The sequence below is a fragment of the Cimex lectularius genome, unplaced genomic scaffold (genome assembly GCF_000648675.2).
Source record: "Cimex lectularius strain Harlan isolate CLEC.00 unplaced genomic scaffold, Clec_2.1 scaffold44, whole genome shotgun sequence".
Taxonomy (NCBI): domain Eukaryota; kingdom Metazoa; phylum Arthropoda; class Insecta; order Hemiptera; family Cimicidae; genus Cimex; species Cimex lectularius.
The window spans coordinates 370042-388192 of record NW_019392639.1 but is presented as its reverse complement, the minus strand read 5'-3'; the positions used below and the strand labels follow the sequence as shown (position 1 = coordinate 388192).

Sequence of the window (18151 nt, the reverse complement as noted above, 5' to 3'; positions counted from 1 at the left end):
TACAAGGTTTGGAATCTGGACGTTAGTAGTTCGTTGACAAAAGGAATGTTGAGGTCTTTGTGGATAGTGAGGTTAGTGACATAATAAGGTCCTTTGACTTGTAGTTTTTATTGCAACAACCTAATACTGAATTAGGTTCTCATTCAACCACTCCTGTCACCAGGATTATTGGTGAACCACTAACCATGCAAGAAGTGTATGGAATGATCAGTCGCTTATCCCGACTGCTTGATTGGTCTACTTAGTCTAAGGACTTTCGATTGGAAGGTCTGGATGCGCTGGATTGGCAGTATCCCACAGTTCCACTCCGTATGTCCATATTGGTCTTGGTAAAGTCTTGTACAGTGATAGCTTTGTCTTAACTGTTAAAAGTCGATTTCGGTGTTAGAAGTCTTCGTAATAGTCCAAGTCTTGTATTAAGATGTTTCTTCCAAGTCTTGTAGATTCCACGTCAGTCTGCTGTCGAGATATAGTCCCAGGTATTTGACTTGAGTGGAAACTGGTATCTCTTTGTTGTAGATGTACAATGGAGGGTAATACTGATTTTTCAAAGTACATTGAGTGCATTTTTCTTCGTTCAGTATGGCCTCCATTTTTTACACCAGTCTTCGATAAGGTATTCTGGATGTTGGAGGTAGGTTGGACAGTATTCGAGTTAGAGGATAGGATTGCGGTGTCGTCGTGTAGGAGGTGATAATAGTGTCAGGATGTATTGGTAGGTCAGCAGTATAAATGATATATAGGATAGGACTAAGGATACTACCTTGCGGTACACCGGCCTATCTGTTTGACTTCTGAGAATTCATTGCCGCACCTCACTCTGAGACAGCGACCGGTTGGGTAGGATTTCAATAAAGATAATAAAGAGAGGGTAGGAAGCGCTTAACTTTAAACAGTATGCCTGCCGGTTGCTGATGAGATGGTTTCGACTACTCTAAAACATTTTTGGATAGTGGAATGTTGAGTACGGAAACCGAATTGGTGAGATGGAATGATTTTATAGGTGTCAAGGATTGGTATTAAGCGTTTTAAAAGGAGTCGTTCTAGGATTTTGCCATTGCGGGAAGCAGGATAATAGGTCTGTAGGATGAGATATGGTTAGAGGGTTAGTGAGCTTTTGGGATGATAATAATGACGGAATATTAGATATAGGATTGAGGTATATATTGCGGTTAAAAATAGGACGGCCTTGGTAAAATTTTAAAGTTGTTGACTGAAACTTTAAAATATCCTTGTCCAAATATATGGAATCATGAAATTTAACCTGGCTGGGTTGGTCTGTCAGACGTTTTTCGGCTACCTTCAGCGCTGGGTTTCTTGTTTCTCCTTCCTTACAATCCTAAGCAAGCAAGTATAGGCAGGCCAGGAGGATCGGTAACGAATTACAAATTTACCGTAAGTCTGATTGCTTCGGTAGACTAAAATCTTAGTACATTCGTAATATGGGTCACAATATGTGAAGTTTAGAAGGAGAGTGAGGTAAGACCTCCTTCCATGTCTTCGATCTTCACCTTTGCTCGAACTATGCGCTCGGGAGTTGTCTTGTTGCAGAAGTTTTATTGATCCATCTTCTAACCACAAGCCGACAGGGATTTAAACACGGCGAGGCAATACATTAACTCTTTCCATGCTTACGATATTAAACCTTTGCAGGAATGACGCGCTAGGAGTTGTTGCAGAACTTTTATCCATATTCTAACATCTTGGCCAGATATTGCGGATACCATGTCACTCATGGCCGAAGTTTCAATTGTGGCTGATTATTCACCTCTCACAGGACAATTTCTTCACCCGACACTTTCACACTTATTCCATTTTTGCACTTTTCGCTCGGTAGAGAAACGATTTCACTTGTTAACATCAACAATTACGACAATTTCATTAGTAGCATGTTTATATTAGGTTGTTGCAGTATTTAAACAATCAAAAAAAGAAGTCTGCAACAAAAAAGCAGCAGATCTGCTGTAAATACGAAGAGAAAAAGAGAACACGGTTTTCAGCTTGCACCGAAATAAGAAAACCAGTTAGGCTTTTTCCAAGCAGTAAAAGAAAAAACTTATCCGGCTTAAACAGGTAGTTGGTGGAATTTTGCCAAGGAATTCAGCCAATCCTTGAGGATTAGCATAGGATGAAAAAGAACGAGGCCACTTCATAGGGGAGCGACTAACGGCCGGTATTCTTCCTGGCGACAATGGGACCTTCTTCGGCTGCGATTCGAATCCGTTATTTGAATTTTACCAACTGCCCCAAATTAAAATATCACATATCAATATTTTTCTTTAATCTAGTTAAAAACTTTTATCGTAAGTTATACATTCTAAAATCCCGTTAAATGCCCCCATTTGACTTGCAGATATGATACATTTCCTTACAGTAGAATTAAAATTTTGAACAATTTACCATGGAGAAATTCCTAACCGGTTTGAAAGCGGTTTCTTCGGATTAGATTAGCTCTTCCAAGTCGTAATTAAGTATCAATCATTTTTAAACCCGTTAAACTCAGTAACCATTATGAAGAAAACGCTACGGACGTGATTAACGTTAACCTAAAACCTGTTTGCTTATAACCTCTAAAATGTAATTCTAGTCCTTTATTTGTAAGTTAACAAACTAAGATTCATCGCTGAAACATTTTTTCGATGGTCAGAAGAAATAACTTCACTTTCTGATGACTTCTCTCAGATAGAACAACCAAAACGATCTGTAACGATAAGATCATTTCAAAGTACCATTAATTTAGGCTTGTAAAGATTTACGGACAAACATTCAAATCTAAGCTTAGCTTAAAGTTAATATAAGCTTCTTATATTGGAAAGACCTATCAAAAATAGTGAAAACCGTCTAAAAAGTAACAGACAGTACCAACAGATATGTGGTCAAAGGTGGTTCGAAAAGATCAACCCGAACCGGGTGACCCACCTGAAATTTTGTCATTACAGGTCATTTTTAGTATGCACGTATTTTTTGGTTTGTTTTGTCAGACGCGTCTCGGCTTTCAAAGTGTAGACACTGTACACCTCTGAAGATGGCGAAACGCGGCCGAGAGTAGAATCCAGGATTGGTAAGGACCAGATTAGTTCTAGGATACCTTTTTTTACCAGGTTAATCCCTTGTCTACTTAATTACTTATTGTAAGGATTTACAGACAAAACACTAATGCTGGCAATAAGCTAATAATATTGAAAATGACAATTTTGAAGTGCATCCCTTAATATAGGTTCCTTGCTTATAACCTTGAGTCACTTGAGCCGCGCTTCAAAAACCGAAACTCGTCTATAGATCTAACCTACTAGTACGAAAGAGAAAATCATCGGTAACGACTTAATTACAGGTTCACCTGAAGACCACCGGAAGACTACTCGGAGATCCATCCAAATGTTAGAAAGGTGGCTTGTTAATATCGGAAAACCACCATCTTTAAAAATATGGCTTTCTCCAGGGAGAGGAAGTATCCAGGCAAAACACCAGATCAAAGACTAACCTGGAAGGGACATAAAGTCAAACAAATACAAATCGCAAAGGTCAAAACAAGTCTTGAACGAAGATTTTGTATTAAAACATAAAAATGGCACACTGGTTAGTTTCAATAATGGTTAAACACCTTGCGACAAATCGAGCCTAGTACAGTGAACAAAAATCAAGGAAAAGAAGACACAAAATAAACTAAAAAATCACAAAGCTTAACATCACAGGTTGCTTAACTAATATCAATAGAAGTAGCACCATGGCATCTTCAGAGGACGAAATGGGAACAATGGTGTCAGTCAAAATAAAAATAGAAGAAGAGCCTTTCAACTAAAAATTGGAGAGCTAACAAGAGATTTTTGGAAGAATAAAAACCTCGAAGCTAATAAAAAGTTCTTGTTATATAGAATGGCTACCAAAATAGCTGGGGTTAGATCCTTAAATTTTACCTAACGAAACCTCTGTACCCTAAACCATCAATTTTCCAGGCTGGCATGCATAGAATTGACTTCTGTAGGAAAAACTCAAAAAGGATTAAAAAGTGCTCAGACATTCAAGCAGCACTGCAGGCCTTAAGACACCTCTGCCTTCTGGTGCTGGTCTGGGAATGCTCCTGGGAAAACGCATCCAGGTAACTGCGATGTTTCCAGGACACAGGGACTGAAGGGAAAGAACATGCAGCCTTTACGTAACCAATAAATTGAGAAAGAAATGACCACAAACTGGAGGAATTTATTAGGTGACAATCAAAGAAGTTTTTAACATCCCCAACCGAAAACCAAAACCCTCCATTTCTCTTAGCAGGCAGGAATTGGTGAAAATATCAATGCTTTATTAAGGCCTCTGTCTATGTAATTAAGGCCTCAAAAATTGGAAAAAGCTGAGACAGAAATTTCCTTCCGGTCGAACTCTTGGAAAATGATTGAAAAGGTAGCTCAGAAAGTGCTTAAATACCTTCTGGAAAGTTCACTTTCTGGGTTGTGGCTATAAAGTAGGGTCAATTCCCCAATAGGTCTACTATGTAGCAATGGAAAAGTGAGGCCGAAGTCACCAGTGAGCCTGAAAGGATAAAACGCGTTAAATATTTTATTTTGCATAGCCTATCGTTTCTGGCCATTCTAAAACAAAAACCACTATAACGATGGCAGAAAACCGAAACGCATCAGCCAGAACAAACCAGATAGACTAAAATAATCAGTAACGACTAAATGATAGAATTATTATAACTCTATTATTCACAGTCCGTTTAAGGCCTTTAAATCGTGCTAACTGTGAGAAAAGTACGAGATTACATTTATTTCTTGTTACTCCGAGATTGGTCAATGCTGACAAGCGTAGTTTTGTGGCAGTGAGTTGAGGGCATTAATAATCAAACTGCTGACATGTGTTAAATTTTACAACCCATTCCTTTTCAAGAATATATTTTGTTTTTGTCGATAAAGACGTACGTAACGTTTGTGGTTTTGATATATGATTTAAAAAACACCACACTACGCCTAGTTCAACGCTAGCAGAAAGTTATCGAACGTGAAACCGTAAATGTCCACAGTACACTTTAGGAAGGCGTTTCCCGGCGTACACGAAAGTAAAAACCATAATTTTCTTCTTCACGCTGTCTGATTTAAGAGAAGGGAATCGTATGTGAAGGTTCGGGAATTTTTCCGGGGTACCGTTTTCCCTATTGTGGGGTTTTTCCTTAAGTGTCATCCGGCGAAAAAAGTCTCTTCCGCTGTCACGTTATCTAATTTCTAGGACCACAACGTGTCGCGTTATGGATTCGCTTTGTTGCTTTTTTGAAATAATTTTTTTCACCTGTGGGCGGCCTTTCTTTAGGGAAGCATATCCTGAACAGGCCTCTGGTCCTCGTGTAATAATAGTATTTGGTATTCATGGACTCAAGCAATGCCTCCTGGCCTCCACGCTTCGATGCATAATCCTGCAACAAAAACAAAGCACATTAAATAATTAATAAAATAAATAATTAAAGAGGAAACGAAAAATTATTTGATATATTGCACGACTTTAATGATTGTGTTGTGTTCTTAATTAGCGCATTATATCTTTGAAGGAAAATCTCTAATTATTGCCTTCTTTATTGACCATTAATTCAAGGCCTATATTTAAATTATTATAGAAATTTTTACATGCAACAGCCTTCTTCTTAAACCTTTAATTAATTAAAGTTTTTAGTTGAGATGAAAAAGTCAGTGTCACGAGCGGGGTTCGAATCCACGTTCTTCGGCTAAATACGCCGCTGCTCTACCACTTGAGCTATCGTGACCTCGATCCACTCGGACACTAACTTCCCATCTCAACCCCACCTTTTGAATTTTATCTAAAACGTTATTCACAATCATTTTAAGCGCCTTTTGAACCGCTAAATAAGAATTTTTATGATAAAAAATACACAATTTGAATTCAATTAGCATAAGGCTTTTCTCTTATAACTGTTTTGTTCTCTTAAAAATTCATAATTTTGGATTATATCGAAATAAATTGTTATTACATATTTTTCAATTAGTTAAGGTTTTTAGTCGAGATAAAAGAGTCAGTGTCACGAGCGGGATTCGAACCCAATCTTCGGTTAGATACGCCGCTGCTCGACTAAATCCACTAGGACACTAACTTCCCATCTCAACCCCAACTTTTGAATTTTCCCTCCTTTTGGTCGTTTTTCTTTTGTTAAATCATCGTAATAATCACTTATAAAAATAATAAATATATGTCTTTTAAAAACAAAAAACATCCAATAATTTCATCGAAGCCAATGTGAAAGCTTAATTTAAGAAAAACAAAAAATTTCAATTAATTAATCTGATCTAAGGTATTGGTTGAGATTAAAAAAGTCAGTGTCACGAGCGGGATTCGAACCCACGAACTTCGGCTAGTTACGCCGTTGCTCTACCACTTGAGCTATCGTGACCTCGATCCACTCGGACACTAACTTCCCATCTCAACCCCACCTTTTGAATTTTCCCTCCTTTTCGCCATTTTTCTTCTTCTTAATATGTTTTGTTATTAAAAAAATTAATAGGTAAGATTTAATAAATGAGTCTAAAATAAAAAGAATTACGCTTGTTTTGTTGATTATTAACAGTCCACAGTATTGTTTCAGTAGTAAATTAATTGCTTAAAAGTTAAATTTTGAAAATTTTGTAGATCTGTGTTGTAGCTGGGTGAAGAAACAAGAAAGATTGAAAAATGAAAGATCAAAAACGTTATCAACGCAGTATAAAATCCAAATTTATCATAGCACTTTTACTTGTTATTTATCTTTGTGCCTTGCACGTCATCCTGAATTATCACCATTGTAAATCTTACAGGGAGAGGCATAAAAAGGAGAAATCATAGCTTCTTCTATGGTTCTGGGGATGACTGTTGACTGTCTAAGGAAACCAAGGACTATAATTCAAAAGTCTTGGGCGATTTGCCACTGTTTTTCTTTGACTATAGAACACCATTCTAAGGACATCAAAAGGATACGTGTTAAAGATAAAAGAATGATAGCCAGGCGGCACTAAAACCCTCATCGCTAGTTAAGTCCAGAGAAGTTTGAGAGGGGTAATGATGAGGCTGTAAATTGTCCAAAGAAAGTTTGATCACGTCACTTATCGCCCTTAGACCCATCTAAGTCATACCGAATTGCCAAAAGCACAGATCCATGGGGTAAGAATAAGTCTTCTAGCTAAGAACCACAAAGCTAGAACGTGTTAGTATTACTCGCTGGGCACACAGAATCCGGAAGTAAGTGTATAGAGTTGGAGAAGCAGAAAAAAGTTTATTCTAGGGAGATAAAACCACCTCTTTTCTAGATTTCCAGGATGCCATTCCACTTCGGGTGTGAAGGCCTAGAAGGTTGAGACTGAAAATACACTCGGGAGTCCTTAACAAAGTTTTCGGATCTGGTAAAACGCTTCACTGAAGAAATACTGCTGAAGTTCGAACTATAATTGTAGTCGAATTGGTGAATCAACATTGCAATGTCCCTAGGCAATATATAGACTTATGCAGCAGAAAAAAGCCTGCGGAAATATTGGTACTAATTGATTAAATCATTTCAGTTGAATCATGAGCTCTGTTGTTCAGCCCTGAACCCTTTTGTAGCATACCATCTTTCCAAAAACGTAGATCCATCAGACAATGGCATAACGAGAAAGCCAAGACAGAGGGAAAAAAGCTCATCAAAGGACCATCGCATATACAAGTCATGGAACTACTAAACCTTTCACCTTTCAGAACCTGAATCCTTTTGGTTCATACCAAATTGCCAAAAATATAGAACCAATAGTGCAATCGGTTAAAAATAAGTCCTCGGTTCTATGGGAATGTAGGTTAGAGGCAAAACGATTCATAAAAATAATCATCGCATAAACCAACTAATACGAAGACTTATGCAGGCTGAGATTCCAACTCCAGTGAGAGGAAAATCTAAATCCTGAAGGATAAAATGGCATCTTTGGTAAGAGCTCTAGATAATGATGGAGATTGCACAATCGGCCAATATTGACGCAGTGCGCAAGGTCGTAATGAGGCTCCTAAATTAAATTATATAGTAAAACATGTCATGGGCAGTCACTCTCTTCTTCGGTCATTCCTTCTTCCAGAAACTCTGCTTTTACCAAGCAAAAGGCCCAAAGAGCTTTCATGACGGGCCCCCAGGAATTTAAATATCGTCCAAGTCTTAACTCTTCTATCAACTACAATTAATTAAGGTTTTTAGTTGTGATAAAAAAGTCAAAGGCAAAAAGGAGGGAAAATTCCTCGGTGGGGTTGAGATAGGAAGTTGATGTCCGAGTGGATCGAGGTCACGATAGCTCAGGTGGTAGAGCAGCGGCGTATCAAGCCGAAGATCGTGGGTTCGAATCCCGCTCGTGCCATTGACTTTTTTTATCACAACTAAAAACCTTAATTAATTGTAGTATATTAATTGGTCAAGCGGACCACGAAATTAGTGAATCTTCTACCAACCTGCTATGAGAGACCGATGCATTTTCTGGAATATAAACACTAAATATGGATAATAGCATTGCACTCTACCGTTTCAAAATAAAAGAATGTTAAAAATCTGCCTGTTCTAAATAATAATCCTACGATCTGGGAAAATTTGCCTAGACTTGGTCCAGCTTATTAAGATTTGCGCCTCTATTGAGAATTAGTTCGTTAATAGTTATTTCGTTTCCAAGCGAAAGAGGAGTAACTCTTCTCCTTGTAAATTTTTCTCTGTATGCCTCTGTATCTAGGATGCGACGATACCTCGTTATTTCGGTGCTCTTCTTTTTCTCTCTATTGCTTTTCCAACACCATTTGCAACGTTGAACCAAACCTATTATTTCTCTCGATTAAAAACCGGCTGGACCGCCTAGTTTCAAGCTAGAGGCCTTCGTGCTAATCCTCAAGCAAGATGAGCGGCGAAGCGGCGTTGGACGATTCCTCTCAAAAGGGAGAAAAGGTAAGATTTTATTTCCTTGGTTCCTTTCCACCATAAGGCCGTAACATGAACAGATTGAGAAATGTTACATTGGCCATTCTTACGCGCGAGGCCAAGCCTAAGCCTCCGGCTACTAGGCCGACCCAGGGCGTGGAAATCAAGCGGCATCTCGCCAAATAAATGCAATCGAATATACGATAATAATCTTCTTATTAGCGGTGTTGGGCGGCGTTGGGAAGGACATGGCTATTGTTTGCTCTCAGTTCCCATATAATTAACCCAATTACTTTGAATAGTCATGAGTGGAAGGTGGCCCCACCGTAGAAGAAGAAAAAAATGTAACCCGTTGTGTCGCTGGTAACGGGCTGGCATACAATTTTCGCAATCCTTTGGTTAATAGAAATGGAAAAATACCGGGTAAGATTATTGTCTTGTCCGAACTCCTGCAACAACTGCCTTGATTATTTAATCGTCTATCATGAAACCAGCCTGTCACGTGTTCTCCCTGTGTTGATTCTTTTGGTCCCGCTTGTTATGATTTGTGTCTCCATTGAGAATTAGTTCGTTAGTAGTGACTTCCTTGCCTATCATCGTCTGTTTATCTTTGCTCATTCTGTCTGCCAGATAGCTTTCAGCTTTTCGCCATATTAAGTGGAAGATTGTTGACGAAAAAATTAAAATTATAGCCTATATAGCCAGAGTCTTTAACATTGTTAACAATCCAAACAGTTTTTCATCGCTCAAGAAAATTGAGGTTTTACAAAATGACAGGGTTCAGGTTGCTATATTGTCATATTTTGGACAACGCACTAGACAGAGTGACATTGGTCTAAAATTTTTGTCAGGGGTACTAGATAAAGGCAAACAAATTCTGAAATACTCTTAGAGACAGAGAAAAGTAAGTACCTAAGAACATATACAACTTTGTTGTGGACAAGACCCAACCTGCGAAATCATCGAGAATTTTCATGAGTGCCCATGGGAGGTCTAAATCCAAAATGTGTTTTGGTTTACTGTCTTCCAGGCAGTGTATATTGTACATAGGAGAGGACCTAGGTTGTGTCCTTGCGGTACTCCAACCCGGACAAAGGAGGTATATGAAAAATCTGCACCATTGCACAATCTCTGCAATGGTCTGCATGCCACAAAATCTGCACTTGGTAATTCCTATAGGTCAAGTAGGAGCTTACGATCCGGTAATAATTGGTAAGGTTCGAGACGCGATAAGAAGTTTGGTGAGGTCACGGAGAATTCTTTCTGCAGTGATTCAATTATTTTGGAATTAGAGGGTTTGGTTGAGCTCCACAGTCTATTCTGTAAGTCCACAAGGGTCGGAGTCTTGTATATTAACAGTTTGGTCATAAGGGAAAATTTTGACCGTTCCTCTAGTATACTTATAAGAAGTTACATAGTTCGTTATGTTACTGTCTTTTTCAGTTGAGTGTGGTGGTTCCATATCAGTCTTTTAACGAAAAACATGCCTAAATATTTCATTGTCTGCAGTTATATGTATGAGTTAAAGTAGTGTTGGAAAAGTCGCACGGCGGAGGGTAAAGGTTGTTTGGATGCATTTATTTTGATTAATTTTTGTTCTCCATCTTCTGGTCCATTGATGGATATCGTTTAGATGGGCTTGGATGTTGGAGGCGGCATTGTATGGGTTTTGAAGGGAGAAAAGTATAATTGTGTTGCCTGCGAATGTAACAAGGGATGTGTTAGGATTTAGAAGAATATGGGCATATAAGAGAGGACCTAGGATGCTTCCTTGCGGTACTCCAACCCCGGAAGGAGTACGAAGGAGTATGAAAAATTTGCGCATTGTCTGACTTGGTAATTCCTGTAGGACACGTAGGATCTTACTATCAGGCAATAAGTTGAAAGGAGAAAAGCCTTTAACTTGGAGAGAAGCCTCGGTTGCCAGATGCTATCGAAGACTTGCACCATGTCAAGAAATACTCCTCTCACTCAAGGCTGGAAGAGATTACGACCAAATTGTTGTTCTGATACGATGTTTTGGGAATTTAAGAGGGAATAGATACGAGAATTTTCTCTAAGACTTTAGATATAAATGATAGTAAGGAAATGTGTTGCATGAATTCGTTAGTTGGGCAGTTTTATTGGGTTTTGAGATCATAGCAATTATTGAATACTTCCATAGCGTATAATAATGTGTTGTTCCAAAAACTGAGTAGAAAATGTATGTTAAAAACATGAGGGCTTTTTAGGAAGAGTGCGGAGTACTGTCGGAGTAATCAGGTCGTATCCTGTTCTTTTTTGTAGGCAATTCATCAATAACTTTTTTGATTTCATTTGGAAAGAGAGGTTTAAGTTAACCAACAAAAAACAACGAGGGTGGCAGACCAAAATAATAGATAACTGTCAACTAAAAATTCTCTATTTACCGCACAAATAATATATAATAAGTCTTTTAACAACTGAGGTAACAAGAACCAACATAGATTTAAGGATTTAATTAAAGACGATGAAAATTTCGAAGTTATACAACAATTTGGGAAAAAATGAGACCATGAAAGATCGCCTTCGTTCTTGCAAATTCCAGTTCGTGACCAATTATAATGGTTGCTGAATAACCTGAAGGATCTATGAACGATTAACCTCACAGTGTTTTCTTAAGGTAAGGTTTATTAACACCTAGTTGATGATTGATAGGAAAAAGGGGTTGGAGGTTTTTACACAATGGGTAAAAAATTTCTATGATCATATCGAGAAGATTCCTTTTTTTTATCAGTTGAAAGTCATAAAAGGAACAGGGAAATCTTGAATGTTGCAAGACCAAGGCGAGTCGCTTTGGCATCTTGTTATTAATTTTTTTAAATGCGGAAAAGTTCCGAACAGTTATGATTACAGTTCGACAAATAAAAAGGTTGGGAATAAAAGTAAGCTTTGTGTTTCGCAAGAAATCTCCTTTGTTTTTATGTTAGTCTATTTGCACAATCCATTGTACAAAATTACAAAACGCTCTCACACAATAGCGATATTATGTCAAATCGAAGAGAATTGATACGCACTAGACTTATAATTTATAAATTTATATAAAAAGAAGTGATTTCGAGGTGTAGATTTGGAAATATTTTTCAATGAAGGCCATTTTTGAAAGAAATAATCGATGTATGCCATCGCACGGGCGGATTTTAATTGCAGAACTGGGGAAATGTACACGAGGAGAACCGTGGAATCTTTTTAAATCCCGTGGTCATCCCTGACCGCTTTCACTCTTTCTCGGCGAAAAATATCAAAGAGAGAGTACAGGGAGTGCCGGAGGAACCGGGTCGTCCTCATTGATCATTCCCTCATAGGTCTGCAAACGTCAAAAACAACTGAAAGCTCCCGCAGCTCATTAACACCATAGTCAGTTATCACTGCATTCTAGTTTTTTTTCTATTCTCTATCTTGACGTCTCTTCGCACTAATGTTTCTTATATTGTCCTGTCCCTTGATATATGTGCCATTTTCGATTTTCCACGCTTTAGAATACCATTTCTTATTAGTCCCATCGGGGAAAAATGTCGCCATTTTTTTCTCGCTGTCTAATTTATCAAAAAGGTTTAAGAAAAGACAAGGGTAAAGCATGACCATATGGTAAAGCACCGTGCCTTTAAAACGGTGGCATGACGGTGCCAGGTCTATACGCAGGGTGAGGCACGACGACACCTTTGGAATTCAAGAGTTAATCGGATCCACCGGGGAAAAGGTTCGGTAGTCTTGAAAGGGAGGTTGTGGGATAATATATAAACAGCCAAAAATTTTCGCCTTTGTGGTTTATGTTTAGTGATGCTATTACTTAGAAAAACTTTACCCACAGATAATCAAATTATATTGACTGCGGCCCATTGATCGGTAGAGGTGGTACGATGCATGGCAACAACTCAAGGATTGTTCCTGCCGCCATGGCAAGTATATTAATTGTCGATATTACAGTGAAATCAAAAGTAAGAATGCAATGAAGAATAACAAATAGGATAATGCTTTGGGGGGGGGGGCACTGTCAAATATAGGACAGACCGTGACACCCACAAACCTGGGATATCTTCCGGGCAGGTTGGTCGATATTCAAAACCTGATGGCACTGCTGTGCATGTCATGGAATGACAAATACAATACCAAAATTTGTTGTTGAATGCACTGAACTTCTATTATTGGATGAAGGCGTTTAAGGAGAAGTTTTTTTTGTTTTTGTTTTTTTGTGGATGCCAGGGACTGGAGGAGTTCCCTCCTGAGCACTGCAGCTGAGTTGTACAGCTTATTGTACTTCATCCCTGGCTCCATATTTTGAGGGAGGGCTCGCAACACAAATGTGAACTTGAGCCCCCGTTGTACCGGTGTTCTTTCATCGAAGAAACTCATTTTTGAAGGGGGTTGGGACCAAATTCAGGGGCGCTGAAATCTGATCCCGCTTTTTCCATCGATGAGTGCCGTGTCAATTTCTTTTAATTGCGGCCACCGGTCTCCTTAGGCGTCAGAAAAAGTCCAGAGGCGACGGTGGGGGTTGAACCCACGACCACGGGATCTACTAGCCGAGAGTCTGACGCCTTAACTACTCGACTACCGCGGCCCCCAAGGAGAAGTTACTCCATAATTATCCCAAGAATGTCATAAATACCAACTTTTTTCAGGGTAGTTTGAACTCGTTTTGTTATCCATATATCAGATTGTCGTTTTCTAGGTGGTAAATTGATAGAACAATTTGAATTTGAAAGGTATAGATTTTCCTTCGGTTTAAGAATCAATTTTATGACCGAACATTTCCATAGTGATGGAAAGTAAGTCGTCCGAAGATTGTTTGATGTAAGTGAGAAAGAGCTTTCCTTGAGAGAAATTTGAGGTTTGTTGAAGTAATGTGGTTGGATGCAATATTGTGTGATTACTTAACACTTCAGTGCTTACATCCTAACTGGATTGTGATTTCCCTGCTGATTTATTGAATTATCAAACTTCTTTGTTTTGAGTGTTTTTTTTGTAGGCCACAACGTTTTTCAGGGAGGTTTGAACTTGTCAAAAGTCGTTTTCCAGTGTAGTGACCGTGATGGTCATTTTTTCTCTTTACTTCAACTCTCTGGAAAATCTATGAAACAAAAGTCCAAACAAAAGGTGACGAAAGAAGAATTTCATTGCCTACACTCATTATCTAACAATTTTTAATAATCCAAGGGTCGAGTTGTTATTTTCGATTTATATAATTGACCAACCCGTGCTTTCGCTATTGTTCTTATTCACCCTTTGGAGTTATTTTTTTATGAATAGTCTTTCTAATTAAGGCAACGTTATCTCTTCAATGCCTTGACATAATTAATAATTATAGGTTAAAGAACAGAAATAAAAAGTCCAGGTGACAAAATTTACTTAATTATTTATTTAGGGAAAGTCCTTCCCTTTGTATCATGAATGCACTTTACACTGCGGGGCTTAGATTTATAATAACTTCAAATCCCCCAGAAAGTTCTATTAGAAAGAAATGTCAGAAAAATGATAATTGGACGGTAGCGGTGTGAACAAACGCCCAGGACAAAAGTTTAGCGTTGAATATCTTTAAAAAGTACAAATCACCTAAATAAAAGATCATATATAACAATCTCGACACAAATAATAATTTTTATCTCAACTAAAAACCTTAATTAATTGTAANAAAGCATACAGTAGTTCTTAAGAGCTTTATTATAAAATAAGTCAACCTAATAAATTTGGATCAATAAACTGAAAAATCGTTGAGCCATTTTGAGCCAGCTGAGGCTGCACTTGACGGATACTTTTTCAGGAGCCAGATTCCAAAAGAAACAAGAAATACTGATAGATAATCCAATCCTACTTTATAAAGTATTGCTGATGTGCAAGAAAGAATCCTTGTGGTGAGACCGCAAAATGACAGAAGAAACATCTCCGGAGAAAAATACATTGAAAAAACCCTCACACGTTCCAGAAGAAAGAACACACCATAATTTATAGTAGAGGTGAACTATATTTTAAAGAAAGTTGCTAAATTGAGAAAAAAATCAACTGTAGTTAGTCAATGGTTTGAGTGTATGGGAAATTTATGTTTGATGATCAAAATAACTTTCTCAAAAAGGACCAGTTCAAATATAAGCCTAATTGTTTAATCAACAAGAGGATATATCAAAAGTGTGAAAAAAACAAGTCTGCACGCATAAAAAATTACGTATTTTTTCAAAATTTATAAAATTTTATAGAATCCATAAAATTCTATAAAACGAGAACTTAATGTTTTAACCAATATTGTAATTGAACAAATAAAGTCCTTAGTGATTTTGCTACAGAATTTATGAAAAATATCTTTACAATCAATACGTAATTTTACATTAAATACGGAAAGAAGTGGCAAAAATTATACGGTTAAGAAGAACGAGCTTGTGAAAAACCTAACTCTAACAATACCTAACCTAACCATTCCTTACGTATATCCTTACCTAACCTTATCGTTCGGAACCCTTCCTAACCCTAACGTCAACTAATCTAACCAGGTCAACCTGACCTTAACTCTACCCAATAAAACTTTCCTCACTGGCTACTACTAACCATAACTAACCTAACCTTAACCCTTCCTAACATATTCCAAAAACTCCCTGCAGTCCAAGCGGAGGCGAGGGGGTTTACTTTTAATTTTAACTCTTTGTACATAGTTTCTGTAAATAGCTGTAATTTTAGTTTTAAATATACTCTCTGTGATCACGAATGTACCTGTAAGAAATTGCTGGTCAGAACAAAAAATAGTTTGACCTCTAGTTAAATGGATTTTTAGCGAGATGTCTGTTTTCACCGTCAAAATATAGTATGCTGGCCATGTGCTCCATAACCTTAAACCCAAAACACTTTTACAATAGTTTTCCATGTTGTTTACGCCGATCGCCCTTTTGAACCCTTCTGAATGTCTCCCGGCCGGTCGGCGAGTCAGTTGTTGCCTAGAGTTACTGCCGAAATCATCGTAGTCTTACAAAAAATATTTAAACTCCATGTTTGCGCAATTTATGATTTTCAATTGCCGTTGTCAAGTAAGCGTTCGGTACCAAACGTCTGAACCCGCCGGAGACTGTTGGGCCCTGCAAAGTCGAAGAAAGAAGAGGACAAATGTTGCCGAATTGCTTGATCCCGTACCGAGACACATTGGTATAAATGAAAGTTCAAATTTATCCCAATCCCCTCATTGAATTCACTCTTTCCCATTTTCCTTTAATTTTGAATTTATTTAGCCTTTAATACACAGTCCACCTAACAAACATAAAATTTGGTCCTCCGGGCCGGATTTCGACCAGCGACCTATGGTTCTCGTGTTCTTCATTCTTGGGAAAGTATGTGTATTATTACTGTGTATTATTTGAATTTGTAATAAAATAGGCCCTGGTGATGGCACTATAAGGTGCGGAAAGCTAGGTGAACCCAGCATTTAGTCTTCTTTTTCTCACCTGTCTAATGACCTCTACAAAGAATGGAACCGTACATAGATTACCTGCAGGGCGATCAACAAATATCATATCTTAAAACTCACTCTTTCACTAAAAACCTATCCAAGTTATAAAAATATTGTTTTAACACATATCATACCATCACTCCGGATATTATTAGTTTTAATTAATTAGCGTCTAGTTGTTTAACGCTACATAATAAGGATAATTTCAAAGAAAGAATAGTATCCTGAGCAGTTAACCTTTTTTTATGTTTGTACGTTAGATCTCATTAGGCTGTTGTCTAAAGGAAATTTGGTGTTTACAGCCAAGTTACATAAGTGATTGAATCGCTTCCTAGTTTGTAACGAAGCCCCGGGTTGGTATTTTCTTAGTGTCGAAGCGTTATATTTTAACACGGGGCATTGCAGAACAAATGGCCCTACGTGTGGCTGATGCTCTAAAAAGCCTTTCTCCGTGAAATGATGACGATTTTCTTCGATTGGTTGCACTCGGACAGAACTTGGCTTGCTGCAAAACGACTCAATTCAAACCGGAAAGCATCGAGTGTTTAAAGGTCAAAAAATAAACTTTGGCAGCGATCCGTGGGACTTTCGTCGGATAAGAATCGGGTATTATGTAGATTCGTCGGAGAATACAAGACAGGAAATAATTCCAATATTTTCTCTTTCCCTCAAACGTAGCTAATTTACAAGTGCCAGGATTATCAAGATCACGACAAAAACAGAAAAATAATGTTATGTATATTATAGCACACATATAGCACACAAGCGCAGTTTTTGACAGATTGTAAATAGATTGCGGTTAGAATAGAAAAATTGCTTCAGCACCTTCCCTCGTTAGTCTTTGACCGTGAACACGATTTCCCAGCGAGTTGATTAGAAAATTGTTCCTACACTTCCAACCGAATTCACGAAACAATTTAGGAAGTTTGGAATGACCTTTTTTTTCAGTTTTCAGATATAATTTATCCGACAAAAAGTACTTTCAAATCAATCGCATCCTTCGCAGTATTATCCAAATATGTAAAAGTTAACCTAATTTCGCTTTATTTTAGGAAATATTTCTGTTTTCAGTATTAGAAGTATCGACCACTTTTTCACTTACGAACACTTACGTAAAATAATAATCTGAGGATAATCTTGAAAACGCGTTAACAAAACAGTATGGAAAAATAGTTTGTAATATTATAAACGACTGAGCTTCAGTTCTATAAAGTATTTGTAATCTGTTCCTGAGGATAAGGTCTCTAAACCTACTTAGGTTATTAAGTAAACATTTACCTTTAATTATGCGGAAATCGGGAGATGCGGTCTGGTATGACGCAGGTTTTAAAATAACGTTTTCTTTATCGTGCGAACGTTTCGATCTTCATTGAGATCATCTTCAGGGCCTGGGATTTACAAACATTGTTTAAATTTAACAAATACATGTAGGATGTGGAAAAAAGTTAATTTATACAATGCAAAAAAAAAATTTATATCAATGAAAGTATTTCTACTCACTCAAAGAGTGTGTTTTCTGCGTTATTGTGCCATTCTTGCGTGTCGTGTTGAGAGTGTCCATACTCAACTCACTCTCAACACGATCACAAGAATGGCACATTACGCAGAAAACAAACGCTTTGAGCCCTGAAGATGATCTCAATAAAGATCGAAACGTTGGCCTGATAAAGAAAATGTTTTTCTAAAACCTACGTCACACCAGACCTCATCTCACGATCGAAGAATAATCATTGTTGTTTTTTTCACGGTAAGATCTAATGTGCGGTGATTAGTGAAACAAACACTTTGAGCCTTGAAGATGATTTCAATAAAGATCGAAA

At 37.7% G+C, this 18151-nt stretch overlaps 1 protein-coding gene and 1 non-coding gene across 3 annotated transcripts in view; both read right to left on the bottom strand.

Moving 5' to 3' along the window:
* LOC112127308 (transmembrane protein 178B) overlaps positions 1 to 18151 on the bottom strand; it is a 91036-nt gene that overhangs the window by 25611 nt on the left and 47274 nt on the right. For both annotated transcript variants that reach the window (XM_024228026.1, XM_024228022.1), the window contains exon 2: positions 5278 to 5401. In XM_024228026.1, coding sequence (XP_024083794.1) covers positions 5278 to 5401 — 124 coding nt within the window. The remainder of the gene's footprint in view (positions 1 to 5277; positions 5402 to 18151) is intronic.
* On the bottom strand, positions 6316 to 6388 carry Trnav-aac. Its single transcript has one exon. It is a non-coding gene; the product is annotated as a tRNA-Val (tRNA).